The sequence below is a fragment of the Ipomoea nil genome, unplaced genomic scaffold, assembly GCF_001879475.1.
Source record: "Ipomoea nil cultivar Tokyo-kokei standard unplaced genomic scaffold, Asagao_1.1 scaffold0761, whole genome shotgun sequence".
Classification (NCBI taxonomy): Eukaryota; Viridiplantae; Streptophyta; class Magnoliopsida; order Solanales; family Convolvulaceae; genus Ipomoea; species Ipomoea nil.
Window position 1 is genome coordinate 2,164,078 of NW_017617189.1, and position 16,347 is coordinate 2,180,424.

General features: G+C 40.7%; 1 protein-coding gene across 1 annotated transcript; it reads right to left on the minus strand.

Annotated features, from left to right (window-relative positions):
- Positions 1 to 9,075: 9,075 nt before the first annotated feature.
- Positions 9,076 to 11,395, minus strand: LOC109176851. The gene is made up of 4 exons (XM_019326245.1): positions 10,904 to 11,395; positions 10,198 to 10,791; positions 9,456 to 10,103; positions 9,076 to 9,399 (listed from the first exon to the last, which is right to left on the minus strand). Exons 1-4 carry the CDS (start codon positions 11,393 to 11,395, stop codon positions 9,076 to 9,078), a joined length of 2,058 nt encoding a protein of 685 aa, XP_019181790.1.
- Positions 11,396 to 16,347: the final 4,952 nt, after the last annotated feature.

Genomic DNA, 16,347 nt, shown 5'->3' on the forward strand with positions numbered 1-16,347 from the left:
GGTTGTATCGTAGAACTCGTATGGTATTGTTCTTAGTATATTGGGTGGGAATTCGTATGTTTGGGTGTTGATTATGTTTAGAAAAGCATGATAGGTTATGTGCCGTATGTTCTTGCTTTTGAATCCATTAATTGTCTACATATTGTTATCAATTACGTTTGAAAGTGTCTAAGCATGGTTTCGGGTTCCACAAAGGTTCCCGGGGCGTTTTTGGTGAAAAAGAGTCAGTGGGGGGTAGGTGGGGGTAGGGGACCCGCCACCTACCTGCGGCCAGCATAGGCAACGCCGGCAGCGGGCAGCCGGCGGGCGGGCAGCTGCCCGCCGGGCACCCGCTGCCCGGAATTACGCCACCGGCGGGTGAACCCTCACCCACTGGCTACCCTCTAGAAAATACCCCACCTTGGGATTTTGGCTTCCCCGTTTGATGTTCCCCCGACCCCCGTAGTGTCTCAACGGACTCCATCAATCGTGCCTAAGTCTAGTTTGATGTTTCGGGTACCGTTCGTAGGATAAATGAGTCTTATATATATTGCATGCTAGTTGAATTGGTATCCCGTTGGCCTAGGTGGAAGAAGTTTGAACCCCTTAGGATTATTCCTAGTTTGTGGATGACCACGCATAGGTTTTGTTATACGTTTTCTCCCCTTCCCAATGTGTTAATGTGGGTTGCATGTGCTTGCTTTGTGTTATGTGTGCATGATACCCCAATTCGGTTGCAATCGAATTGGTTATTCCTGAGCTGCGGTTCAGAAGCTGGCTGCGGTCAGATTTACACTCTCGAGCTGCGGTCCACCGTTTGGTTGCGATCAAACGTTTCTACATGAGCTGCGGTTCATATTTCCTGGCTGCGGTCAGATGACATACTCTTGGGCTGCGATCCACTGTTTGGTTGCGATCAAACTATGATGAGCTGCGGTTCATCGGTCGGTTGCGATCGACCCCTCCGTGTTGCGATACGGGGCAGGGTGCTGCGGGGCCGTGTCAGAGCTATATGCACTGACCCTCATGTATGGGCATGCGATTGGTCCTGTGGCGCCAACAAAGTGTGCTATGTGATGAGATATGGATGAGTTGTTGTTATGAGTGTCTTGGGATGTGACTTTGGGATTTATGCCGGGAATCGTATATGTTGGGTTATGGATATTAATTAGTTGTGTTTATCTTTATCTGCCCTGCCTGTTTCCCCATATTGTAAACTGTATATGCTTGGTATAACTGTTGTCTGTGCTTAGCTCTATCTGCCGAGTCTATTCCCTGTTTTGAAAGCTAGAGTCTCTTAGGATATATCTTCATGCTTCGAAATGGTTTTTCGTATAACTATGTATATATCTATATGTATTGTATTTCAACGCGTTGGAGTGGGTTACCAACATCTCTCGCTGAACAGATATATTTGGCTTTCAGGCACAGAGGAGTAGACACTGGAGCGCGCTAGAATCTTGGAGCATAGAAGTAGATAGTTTCCCTTTCGGCCTGCGTGCCATGTTTATGCATTTACATTGTTGAGGATATTAGTTAGTTAGCTGATGCGTAGTATATTTGCAAACAAATAATTCTCGGAGTATGAGTTATCGATCCACAGGGAAGTGGTTGTATCAAGCACTAGTTACTAACTTATTCATTAGAGCTAATCCTAACAATTACTTAGATGATTGATTGGCATAAAATAAATAAAATAAAACAGAGGTTCAGGATTTTGGAAACAATTAGAGAGAAGTTGAGATTCATGGGATTCAAGTATTTAATCACCTAGTGCCAATTATCGTTTGCAATATTTAGTTTGGAATTAAGATTTGTGTGAGAATGCAAAGTGGAATCGAATTACTCCCGTAATCTCTATTCCTAGTGAATTTCCACTCCCATGGTTTAAACACCCAATAAGATCAAAGATCAGCATTCAATTATTCCTAATTACTACCATCTCCCGATGAGCAATAATCTAGAATAAACTTCCCCTAATAAGTTCCCCTTTCCCAAGGACCAACCATTAGGTGCAATCGTGTGTGCCCTAATTTATGCCCCAACTCCCATTGGTGACACAAACATGGCTATGAAGCTAGTAACTATGGCCATTAATTACAAGCATCAAACAATATTATCACGATTGCAACACAAGTATTAAACTCAAATAATAATATATTAAAGAAACTGAGAGCTCAGGCACATAGGTTCATAAACACTTTTATCCAAGAATCTCTAAAGAATTTAGCCAAGCATGACTAAATTATACATAGCAAATATAAATAAAGAATTACAAATCATCAAAAGAGTACAAGAATTAACCAGACGATTTTCCCAAATCTCCCTAGTCTTCTTCTTGCTTTCCAAGACAACTTGTGGCTCTTGATTTCTCTCCTTCTTGTCTCCAAGAATCTCTGAATTCTCTCGGTCCCCGTCCTCCCATTAGGGTTGAGGAAGGAGGGATTTTATAGTGGGTACAAAGTTGAGATGAAATAGGAATCTTGTACCAAATTGGACTCAAATTCTAATTCCTATATTTAAATAAAGAAATTGTTGTCTTTAATGATATTTAGAATTTGGAAGATTCCTTGAATTGCTAACTTTTAATATGGAGATATGAGCCTTGAAATCCGCGCAATTGATATTAGGAAAAGAGATCTTGCGCTTGTATTGAATTTTGCCCAGCTGCGCCACTTTAAGCGTCTATTTTTTTTATCCGCGCCACTTTAGGCGTCTGTTTTCATCCCAGAAACTGACGCATATTCGACGCGTCGAGAATTTTCTCGACGCCTCGAAACTTCCTGTGCGCGAATTAATTAGCTACTGGAAAATTTCGACGTGTCGAGCCCTTGGCTCGACGCGTCGAGTCCACTGGGCCCCGAACTCATCCAAAATTGCTCCAAACTCATCCTTGAACTCCCCTTGGTCATATCTTTGACCTAAAATGGTTCAAAAACACTAACAAACACCGTAAAATATTCAAAACAAGTGCGAACCATAATTAAATGATAATAACAAGGAAAACATGTATTAAATAAGCAAAATTAAAGAGTTTAATTACTGTGATGATTCAAAATAACCATAAAAACAAGCACACATCACCCCCTCACACTTAAGCTTTTGCTTGTCCTCAAGCAAAACTAAGGAATAAAATCACAAGTCAAAACATACAAATTACTCATGCTCTCTCTTGCACAACCTTTCAAACCACCAACCAACTTGCTACAAAACAACAAGCTTCAAGAATCAAATTAGTTTGGCACATAAGAGACCCATTTCCAAGCCAATAACCAAGCACCAAGAATTTAAAGTATGTGAGGATCAAGTGTGGACAAATACACAGTTGAGATTATGCAAGACACGGCTCATGAATGAGATCCCATAGGCTTGCCCTTCATACTCCCCTAGATCTAATCTAAGAATTCATGCTAAGATCAAATAGGACTTTATTTAGCTTGTAATGGGGCTACGGGTGATAGCTAACAAAGAAGTGGTATGGAAAAATTAATCAAAAAGAGAGAATGTCACAATTTATCTAAACTTTTCAAAACTTGGAAGAGATGAGATAATCATAATTCCAAGGAGCAAATTTCTTTTAAGAACTTAGCAACTCTTTGGTAAAGAGGGGATCCAAACTCAAATACTTTCAATTTTTTTTTCTCATTCTTTTCTTTGACTTTGGACTTCTTTTGGATATAGCAAGATAATTTTAATCCAAACATTCATGACCTCCACACCTGAACATTTGTAACACTTGCTGCTTTTTTTTTTCGTAGCACAACTCCATAAAACTCTTCCTACGGAAAAGATAAAGATAAAAGTTTCATTCTCTCAAGGGTGGAAGGGAAATATTTGGCCACGGGCTAAGGGTTATAATAATGGGGTAAATCAAAAACAATCACAAAGGGGGGATAAGTGCTTAGCACTTATTTGAACAGACAAAAGGCACAATGGGGATACGAAGGATAAACATATATATAGGGACAGGTTTAAAGGCTATGGCTAAACAAAAATGGCCTAAATCACTTCAAAACATGCAAAACTTAGACATCACTTAGGGAGTAATGAGGCAAGTTCTAGCAAAACACCCATGACCGGAATCTCACATAAGCCTTCACTAGCAATGCATAACACAAGATCAAGAATTAATCCAATTATTAAGTGGTTAACAAAGCTATTGGCAAGGGAATAGATCAAATATGTGTTACACCTCAAATCATCCATCACAAATTGAGATGCAGCAAGCACCACTAAAACAAACCACAAACCAACAAGAGAGAGTAATTGTAACTGCATGCTAAGACAAGTAACTTATTCACCAAAAATAGCATATGAGTCATCCAAGCAAAAGCAAAAATTTTAAAAATTTAGAAATATCCCCAAATTAATGATTCCTCCCCCTCACACTTAAAACTTTGCATCATCCCTGATGCAAAATAAAAGAAAAGGAGAACAAGAGAAAAGAGAAAACTAAGAAGCAATAAAATAATCACGAACTAGAAAATAATAAAACTAAATAAGTCGAAACTAGAAAGCAATAAATGAATAGGGAAAGTAATAAAAGATAACATGGGGTGCCTCCCATGAAGCGCTAAATTTAACGTCGTTAGCTCGACGTTACCTCTCTAGCCATCAGGTGATTGGAGAAGAAAAATCCCCTTCTTTCCATCAACTTTCTCTTCCAAGTATTTCTTCAAGTGGTGTCCATTTATAAACTCTCTTAAGCTCGAACCCTTCACGTCATCATGTAAAGAACCACATTTGCCCGAATCAAGAATTATGCCTCCATTCTCTTTTCCTTCTTTTTCAACACTCTTTTGTTCAACAAGTAATGAGAGTCTCGGATCATTCACATGAACCAGCAAGTATTGGGAATCATTGGATATATAGATAGGCAAATGTGTGCCATTATCCTTAAGAACTCCAATGCCTCCCAAATTCAAAATTTCTCTGAAGTTCTCTCCAAGGGAAGTGTTCTCCATTGGTGAGACATCCTCATTCAAATCATTTGCTCCATTAAGAACTTCCTCATCTAATGGGCAACTCTCTATATGTTCCTTGCCATCATTACCTTGCAACTCTACATTTTCCTCCCAGCTTGGTGTCTCCATCTCAATGCATTTATCAAATATTTCTTCATCTTCCTTTCTAAGATCCTCATCATCCTTTTTATTTCTCTCAACTTCATGACCTTCATTTGGCAAGAGCAACTCTTCTAGAACCTCTCCATTAAATGAATCTTGAAGTGGCTCTTGAATTGTCAAATCTTGCTGTCGAGCCATCATGCGATTGAGTCGAGCATTCATGCGATCAAGTTGAGCCTTCATGTGATCTTGTAACTCCAGATATTTCGAGCACAATTGCATTACCTTGGTCTCTTTGGACTTCATCTCAATTATTTGGTCAAGTGATTGACAATCTTGTTGAAACTCTTGGTACGGCAACTCTTGAGCTCGCTCTTGATACTTGTAATTGGGATCCATGATAAAGTAATTTTCCGCCTCATGAGATCCACCACATATCATGCACCGTGAGGGTTGTGGAGTAGGTGGTGTGCATCTTTGATAAGTAGCTTGACTCATGTTGGCACAAAATCCTTGAGTAGATTGTTGAGGGATATAGTTGGTGGGGTTGAGCATGTAACAATTTTCCACAAAGTGATTCCCACCACAAAATGAGCACCATTGGGGTTGTGATGTTTGATATGAACTTTCTTGATAATATCCTTGACTAGAGTTGGCAAAATTTGAGAAAGGGAATTGTTGTTCCATTCCTCCATATTCTCGATTCATATTCCAACTCATCTCATAACCTTGAGAAGGAGGGTAAAACGGTGGCATGGTTCCTTGGAATGCATATCTATCCATAAACTAAATCACACTCAAAACAATGAACTTGTTATGGGTTAGCAAAATAAAATAAAATAAAATAAAATAAAATAAAATAAAAAATGGACTAGTCTCCTAGAATAAAGATTTCACTAATGTTAATACTAGAAGCACCACCTCCCCGGCAACGGCGCCAATTTGATGCGTAGTATATTTGCAAACAAATAATTCTCGGAGTACGAGTTATCGATCCACAGGGAAGTGGTTGTATCAAGCACTAGTTACTAACTTATTCATTAGAGCTAATCCTAACAATTACTTAGATGATTAATTGGCATAAAATAAAACAGAGGTTCAGGATTTTGGAAACAATTAGAGAGAAGTTGAGATTCATGGGATTCAAGTATTTAATCACCTAGTGCCAATTATCGTTTGCAATATTTAGTTTGGAATTAAGATTTGTGTGGGAATGCAAAGTGGAATCGAATTACTCCCGTAATCTCTATTCCTAGTGAATTTCCACTCCCATGGCTTAAACACCCAATAAGATCAAAGATCAGCATTCAATTATTCCTAATTACTACCATCTCCCGATGAGCAATAATCTAGAATAAACTTCCCCTAATAAGTTTCCCTTTCCCAAGGACCAACCATTAGGTGCAATCGTGTGTGCCCTAATTTATGCCCCAATTCCCATTGGTGACACAAACATGGCTATGAAGCTAGTAACTATGGCCATTAATTACAAGCATCAAACAATATTATCACGATTGCAACACAAGTATTAAACCCAAATAATAATATATTAAAGAAACTGAGAGCTCAGGCACATAGGTTCATAAACACTTTTACCCAAGAATCTCTAAAGAATTTAGCCAAGCATGACTAAATTATACATAGCAAATATAAATAAAGAATTACGAATCATCAAAAGAGTACAAGAATTAACCAGACGATTTTCCCAAATCTCCCTAGTCTTCTTCTTGCTTTCCAAGACAACTTGTGGCTCTTGATTTCTCTCCTTCTTGTCTCCAAGAATCTCTGAATTCTCTCGGTCCCCGTCCTCCCATTAGGGTTGAGGAAGGAGGGATTTTATAGTGGGTACAAAGTTGAGATGAAATAGGAATCTTGTACCAAATTGGAATCAAATTCTAATTCCTATATTTAAATAAAGAAATTGTCGTCTTTAATGATATTTAGAATTTGGAAGATTCCTTGAATTGCTAACTTTTAATATGGAGATATGAGCCTTGAAATCCGCGCAATTGATATTAGGAAAAGAGATCTCGCGCTTGTATTGAATTTTGCCTAGCTGCGCCACTTTAAGCGTCTGTTTTTTTTATCCGCGCCACTTTAGGCGTCTGTTTTTATCCCAGAAACAGACGCATATTCGACGCGTCGAGAATTTTCTCGACGCCTCGAAACTTCCTGTGCGCGAATTAATTAGCTACTGGAAAATTTCGACGTGTCGAGCCCTTGGCTCGACGCGTCGAGTCCACTGGGCCCCGAACTCATCCAAAATTGCTCCAAACTCATCCTTGAACTCCCCTTGGTCATATCTTTGACCTAAAATGGTTCAAAAATAAGTGCGAACCATAATTAAATGATAATAGCAAGGAAAACATGTATTAAATAAGCAAAATTAAAGAGCTTAATTACTGTGATGATTCAAAATAACCATAAAAACAAGCACAGATGTGATAACATCATTAGCCTGTGCACCTGAGTTCTCTAGCTCAGGTGTGGCATAGCACCCTGTACTATTTATATTATGTTCTGGGATTTAATGAGAACTTACCTCTATTATATAAGCTTCAAAAATTTAAAAATTTCGGGGTGTTACATAAATAATTGCCTAATCTAGTAATATAATTAATTGAACAAGACTGAAATAAAGACACAGCTGCTCTGCAGCTGTTAATGGCATAGCCGACGTAAGAGCGAAACGCAGCAGATGGCGTAGTAAGATATCGTTGTAGTGTCAAACAATTCGTATATATGTCGATGTGCTGCTCCCCCCGATCCTTTAACCATGATAAGGCTTCCTTGCAAGCCAGCGCCTCGGCCATTAGTGGTGAGGAGCAATCCGGGAGAGGTGCAGTAAGAGCCGAGACATATCCCGCATCCACGTCTAGGAGAATAGCCTTAACCGTGGCCTTGCCTGAGCCATGCACGTATCCCGCGTCGACTCGGCATATCCTTCGAGACGGTGCAGACCGCATAGCATGGAGGATGGGCTGTGATGCCGTAGGCGGCGCCGTCTCGATTCGGGTAGCAGTGGGTTGCTGTGCTTGTAACCATGCTTGCATGGTAATCCTTGCTGCCATGATCAAGGATGATGGGTGTGGTAGACATGCATTCCAAACCGCCCCGTTCCGTGCTCTCCAAATATTGTATAGAATTGATGTTGCATACACAATCCCATCAGAGTCTAAAACATTTAATAGCTCACCAAACAAAATATGAAAAATATTTGTCACAATATTTGGGATTGGAAGGTTGGATCGTTCCCATATGTTCTTCGCAAATTCGCACAATACTAAAGCATGCATAGTGTCCTCTTGAGATATTCCACACATGGCACAATGTGGATCCACATCTACCCTCTTTATAAGCAAGTTAGTAGTAGTTGGCAAAATATCACAAATGGCTCTCCACAGAAACATCATCCACTTTGGGGGGATTTTGAGTTTCCATAGGGTCAGCCATTTCGTAAATGTCCCGGTACCACTTTCATAATTTCCAACTATCAACCTGTATCCGCACTTTACTGAATAAATTCCTCTCGGGTCGCCATGCCAATACCACATATCATCCTATTCCGGGGAGACAGGTATTTTTATAATATTTGCCACATCATTAGGTTGAAACAAATCAGTTAAAATTGAGTGATCCCATGAACTATCTGTTGATCTATCAATCCCACCACTCTGGCATCCTCCAATTGTATTGGCATCTCAGTTTGTATCATGGGGTCGTGATCATCCTATAACCAGTGGTGAGCCCATATGAGTGTAGACTCCCCGTTTCCAATTCTGCGTCTTACCCCACTACAAATTATACTCTTAGCTGCCATAATACTCCGCCAACAGAAACTGGGGTTATTTCCTATTTGTGCATCAAAAAATGAACCCTTAACATAATAGCGAGCCTTATATACACGAGCCACTAGGGACTCAGGTTTAGTAAGCATCCGCCATGCCTGCTTCCCCAACATTGCTAGGTTAAAAGCACGTAAATCCTTAAAACCCAAACCTCCATATTTCTTTGGGACGCATAACTTATCTCAAGCCTTCCAATGTATTCGCCTATCAGTTCCAGAGTCCCACCAGTAACGATTCATAGTCCTTTCAATTGCCGTGCACACAGATACTGGTAGTAAAAAGACACTCATTGAGAAGGTAAGCATAGCTTGTGCCACACTTTTCAACAAAATCTCATTTCCTGCCTGTGATAATAATCTCTTGTTCCACGACCCAATCCTCTGGCGTATTTTATCCTCAATATATGAGAAAGCTGCTTTTTTGTTCCTTCCAACAAAAGAGGGAAGACCCAAATACTTGCCAAAATTAGGAGCCTGCCCTACTCCCAATACATGAGCCACAGCTTCCTTATTCGTGTCATTCATATTTATGCTATAACACTTAACTTGTGATAATTAACCACCTGCCCAGATAAACTCTCGTAAATTGATAGGCATCTTTTAATCTCATTAGCCTCCTCCACATTAGCCTTAAAAAATAAAAGACTGTCATCAGCAAAAAACAAATGAGAGATAGGGGGAGCACCTCTCGCAACTCTGTAACCATAAATCAAACCTGAGTTATGAGCCTGCTGCAATAGTAAGGAAAGTCCCTCTGCACAAATAATGAATAGATATGGGGACAATGGGTCTCCTTGCCTTAAACCCAGCGACGGTACAATGGTGTCACTCCGGGAGCCATTTATCAATATGTTATACGAAACAGTAGTTACACACTTCATTATCAACTCCACCCATCTTTCATCAAAGCCCAATGCCAACATCATGCTTCTAAGGAAAGACCATTCCATCCGGTCATAGGCCTTTGCCATATCTAGTTTAAGAGCACTCCACCCCACCATACCACATTGCTTTCGATTTAAAAAATGTCCAACCTCCGCAGCTAATAAGATATTATCTGTGATTAGTCTATCAGGGATAAAGGCACATTGAAACTCCGATATAATTATCTCCATCAACGGCTTCATTCTATTAGTAATTATTTTTGCCATAATCCTATAAATCACATTACTGAGAGCTATAGGACGCAGATCAGTGACTAACATCACCCCCTACCACATCCCAGAAATGCTGATAGAAACCCGGATTCATTCCATCCGGCCCTAGAGCCTTGTCTGGAAACATTGCAAACAAAGCGGTTTTAACCTCCTCCAATTCAAAGGGCCTAAGCAATGTCTCATCCTGTGCCTGAGTTACCCGCGGGGCAATACCTTCAAAGAAACCCTCTCCAGATCCCGGATTTTCAGAGCAGAAAATATGATTGAAGTATTCAAAAATAATATTTCTCATAGGCTCCCCTTCCACCCAGTCCCCATTATCATTCATTAATCTAGATATAGTATTCTTCTTTTTACGATGAGAAACATACCTGTGGAAAATCTTCGTATTGGCGTCGGCCTCCTTGAGCCAGTGCTGCTTAGCTCTCTGCCTCCAGTAAGCATCCTCCTGGGCTTTAGTGCGACTTAGAAGCTGTTCTAAGCGCTGAAACTCGGCAAGTGAGGACGGATCAGTACATCCCCTCAACCGTTGCTGCTTCTTGTTTAGGTCATTAATCTGTTTGCCATACTTGTGGTACCGGTCTCCACCCCATCGTGTTAACCGATCTCCACAGTATTCAATACAGCTCTGCAAGCCCTGTCCCCGTCCTTCTTGCCATGACTGCTGAACCACCTCCACACCCCTCATAATACAACCATGCCATCTCAAATCGAAATCCCCTCTTACCAGGCCCATTCCTCCCTAAGGACTCATGAATTCCCAGAAAGAGAAACGAATGATCAGATTTTCGGGTTCTCAAATTTGACACCCTGGCCCTCTCGACTATGTTGCGCCATTCCTCAGTTACTAAGACCTTGTCAAGCCTCTCCTCAAACCAATTAACTATCCCCTTCCCCTTTTCCCATGTATACGGGTATCCATCCATCGGCATTTGGGCAAGCCCACAATCTTCAATAGCATCCCCAAAACCGCGTAGGAGGCTATTCGGATGCGAATTCCCCCCTTTCTTCTCATACTGATATAACAAATCATTGAAATCCCCCACAACAATCCACGGAAGACTTGATTTGCCAGATAACGTTCTCAAGAGATCCCATGATTCAGTGTGCCTTGTACGTTCGGGAAACCCATAATAACACGTCATACGCCATCGTAGAAAACCAGCAATAGTTACCTCAACATCAACATAGTTCGTTGAGTAACTGAGTAAACGTGCCGTATTATTCTTCCTCCAAAAAAATGCCAAACCACCACTCAAGCCATTATTATCAACATAAAACAGTCCTTCAAAGCCGATTTTGACACGAATTCGCTCAGCATGATCGCGTGCCACCTTAGTCTCCATCAGAAATACAAAGTCGGGTTGCTTACGGGACACCATGTCCACAACTTCACGAACTGTCCGTGGATTACCCAAGCCACGGCAGTTCCAACTTAGGGTACTCATTAGTTCGGGCGGGTCTGGGATCCAGAACCCGCCTGCTGCAAGTTTTTTGAGAGCTCGGCCATAACAACATCCCCACCAACTAACACCCCATCATCCCCCACCTCCTCCCGGCGCCGTTTGGCAACCGCCACCAACCCCTCCTCCACGGCGTTATTGGGCCGATTACCACCACCCGACCCCCGCCCCTCCTCCTCGATCTGCACCGGCGTACGCTGTGGCACTGTCGAACGCCCCGGCGGCAACAACCAACTGCCCCCCACCGGCCTAGGGCCACGAGTTCCTCCAGCGCGCAACTCAGGCCCAAACAAATACTCCTCCACCGCCATCTTCGTGTCTCTCGCACCATGACAGAATTTATAGGAGTGCCCTAGCATGCCACAAAAATAGTAGTACGTATGTAATCGTTCGTACTTGAACGTGACCCAGCAGTTTGTTTTATCATGCTTAATAAAATTCATTCGTCTTTTCAAGGGCTTATCAACAGCTAGCGAAACCCTAATGCGATGAAACACCTTCCATGGAACATTGTCAAAACGATCATCGCTCTTTACAAATTTCCCCATGAAATTCCCAATCTGTTCCAGTATTCGGCCAGACGAGTAACCTCTTGGTAATCCATGTAGTTGTACCCATAAATCGACCGTGTCCAACACCACATCCGCCGGCATCACTCCCTCGGGGACTTGCTTACACACAAGGGTGCTATTATCAAAGGACCAAGGCCCGTCGTTTAGAACCCGTTCCATGTCTGTGTCGTGGTGGAAGACGAACAAAAACCGGCCAGGCTCCACCTCCGTTGCTTCAACTCCACTCACCAGTTGCCACACCGACGCCATGACCTAACTCATGAACTCAAGCCTGATAGCTTCCGTGTTAAGAAACGGCCAACAAGTCCCTAGCTTTCCTCTTCGACAACCGGCGTCGCATCCTCCTCTTCCGCCTCGGCCGCTGGCATGAACGTCGTGGCCTCCTCCTCCAAAACCATGTCTGCCCACCTTTCGGTGAGCCCTGCAACCCCCGGTACATCCGTCGTCGATGCCATACATGCAAGCAGCGGAAACAAATTGATCGGCCAACCGGAAAAGCCTCCGTGAGAAAAGTCGATGGACCAACGTGAAGACCTAGAAGCCCTAGGTAGAGAGCGTTTTGGAGCGTTCCTTCTTCTTCTTTTTATTATTTTGGCAACCTAGTCAAGTTGGTCAGACAGTTGGTTTGGTAATCAAGTTCGACTCTTTGAGAGAGTTGCCTATTGGCCTTCTCAGTTTGAGTCAATCAGCTATGGACAACCTAGATTAGTTTACCTTCTTATGGTCCTTTACCTATTAGGTTATAAAGTGAACTTAACCCAGTGCACAACTTTGGGTAACAACTGTGGATATTCTCGTAAATCAAATTAGTACGGAGTACATTTTTTGAAGTGTTGTTTATTGATTGTGTGAAAGGGAAAGAAAAAATCTGGGTGAACCTAATGAACAACAAGAAGGGCATACAATTCATTTAAGTTTAACAAGCACAAACCAGTAAATACCTTATTTATATTAGGACTCTATTATCCATATTAGACTAAGACTATATTATTCGTGTTAGACTAGGATTCTATCTTGCATCTCTATATATTCGCTCCCTGTACTCTCAGACATTATCATTGAATACAGAAAATATATTCTCATCTGGTATCAGCTAGGTTTTTCCATGGAAAATATCGGTGTTAATGACGGCTCTGTTCTTGGTTCCTCTGAACGGACTGTTACCGAGATTCCTACGATGCCTGGGAGTGGTAGCATCTCATCGACTCATCACTTTGTTTCGTTAAAGTTGACCTCCCGGAATTATCTATTCTGGCGGACTCATATATTTTCTGTATTCAATGATCAACATGCCGTGCCCGTAGCCAGGTCCGACCAGTACCGCGATCAGCCCACCTCTGCCGAGCCATCCGTGACCGAGTCTGAGCGGACAGTCACGGACCAGCTACCTGCTCGGCCGAGAGGTCGACCCCGTGGTCAATCTCATCCCATTATCTCACCCGTTCGGTCTCATGGAATGAATACGCTGAGCTCGGGGCCGCATGATCATGTTGCTCTATCCACTGATGTCACTACTGAGCTTACATGTTTTACTCAAGCGGTCAAATTTCCCGAATGGCGGGATGCAATGGATTTGGAATTTAATGCCTTGGTGCACACCAATACATGGCGGCTCGTTCCTTTTAAATCAGCTATGAATGTGGTTGGCTGCAAGTGGGTGTTTAGAACCAAGAGAAAAGCTGATGGTTCAGTTGAGCGTTACAAGGCTCGATTAGTTGCCAAGGGATTCAATCAGGTTGCCGGTGAGGATTTCTTTGAGCCTTTTAGTCCCGTGGTTAAACCGACTACGGTACGACTTCTCTTATCCTTAGCTATTTCTCGTGGATGGACTATTCGACAGTTAGACATTCACAATGTTTTCCTAAATGGCAATCTTGCTGAGAAGGTTTATATGCGCCAGGCCCCTGGCTATGAAGACAAAACGATGCCCGGGCATGTTTGTCTCTTTCAACGTTCTTTGCATAGGCTTAAGCAAGCTCCCCGTGCCTGGTTCACGGGTTTGCGCCACCTTCTGCGCCCAAACTCTGGTGTGATAATCTAGGAGCTACTTATCTATGTGCTAATCCGGTGTTTCATGCTCGCACCAAGCACATTGAGATCGACTACCACTTTGTTCGTGATAGAGTAGCAAAGAAGGAATTACAAGTCAATTTTATTTCTACTAAAGATAAGATAGCGGATATTTTTTTACTAAGTTTCTTTCGTCTGTACGTTTTAATTTACTCTATTTCAAACTCAATGTTTTGGCTCACCAAATTTGTGCTTGAGGGGGAGTATTAGGACTCTATTATCCATATTAGACTAGAACTATATTATTCGTGTTAGATTAAGATTCTATCCAGCATTCTATATATTCGCTCCCTGTACTCTCAGACATTATCATTGAATACAGAAAATATATTCTTATCATTTAAACATGCACAATACGAAAACCAACATAAAACAAGAACATTTTAGATTTACTCGTATGTTGATTGGTTTCTGAATTCTGACTTGTACTGACAGAACATCAAATTGGAATAATTTTTTTAAAAATAACGAAAATAAGGCTGAAAATATCCTCTTACACTGGCAAGTTGACATGGCAATTTTTATAAACATTTTTATTTTTTTTAATGATGAGGTGGATTGCAAATTTGCATAAAATGTAATTTGCAATCCGTATAAAGTTGCCGCAGCAGCTGCTGTTGCGGCAACTTTGTACCTTTTTTTCGTTTATTTACTTCTTTTGTTTTCTTTTATTATTTTATTGTATTTATTTATTAATATTTTAAAGTGATGTGATATTGGCCAACCACCTTGTGCACAGATGACACTCGGGTTAGATTCTCATATAGGAGGTTGTGAGTTCAAGTTTCAGTGGAGTCGTTATTGGCTCTTTGTGCTTCAATAGGTTGAGAAAGTAATTATAAACAGATAGATTGAATTTGTAGGGATATAATGTGAATTCTAAATTAGATGATGTAGGAGCGGGACTCATTTTTGAAAGAGATTTGCAAGGATAGCCTAAGTGTGAGAAAAAGAGAAATTTCATATGTGATTTTTTTATATATATAATTAATATCACTTGCGTATAAAATTTTTGACGAGAATTGCACTTCAGAAACTAAATTGTACTCCGTATTATATAGGGCTTTTGTCTCCTCCATATGAGAAAAAAATAGTCAACCACCATTGAGGTGCTCTATGGGCCGGGGGTTTATTCGCAACAAGTGATCTCATTCATGCGCATATTTTATTATTATACTATTGCTACACATGGAGTACAGAATCAATCTGCTTCAATTCTCTTTCTCCCTAACGAATAGAATTCTTCCATCATTACCAACAAAATAGAATATGTGTTGAGCATAATATATATATATATATATATATATATATATATATATATATATATATATATATTAAAATAATAAATGTGTAATTTTACTCCATCTTCATAATCACCAAAGTCTCTTTTTTTTTTTTTTTTGAATGCCACCAAAGTCTCTTTCATTTCTCTTATATTTTTAATTCAACACACACACATATGTATATATAGACAAGGGATCAAGTGCGACTCTTTCTCCCAAGTTTTCCAGGTGAAACATGTGGATTAGTCACAACTTTTAATCTTGCCAAAATCAACAGCTCAGAATGAAGAACAATTAAAAAAAATTATGGTGGCATTATGGTCATTTTGCGTAAGGTCATAGCTTAAAGTGCGAAACTTTAAAGTTTAAGGTGCGTAAGTTTATAGCTTTAGGTGCCTAAGTTTAAAGTTTAAGGTGTTTAAGTCTAAAACTTACAGTGCGTAAGTTTATAGCTTAAGGTGTGTATGTTTAAAGAATAAGGTGCGTCACTTTCTAATTTATGCATCAGTTTAACTTTTAACATGTGTATGTTTAAAGCTTAAGGTACATTATTTTCCAACATAAGGTGCATAAGTGCAAAGCTTAAGGTGCGTAAGTTTATAGCTTTAGATGTCTAGGTTAAGGTGCGTATGTTTATAGCTTAAGGTGCGTAAGTTTAAAGCTTAAGGTGCGTCACTTTCTAGTTTAAGGTGCATCAGTTTCACTCTTAAGGGGCGTATGTTTAAAACTTAAGGTGCATTATTTTCCAGTTTAAGGTGCATAAGTTCGAAGCTTAAGGTGTATCAATTAAATACACTTGATCATTGGCATCCATGCATGTTGCCAAGAAGCACATTTTTAAAAAAAAAATTCCTTCAGTTTGAGCCGTTGACGGATCTAGATTAGATCAATGGCTCAAATCTCACCCCAT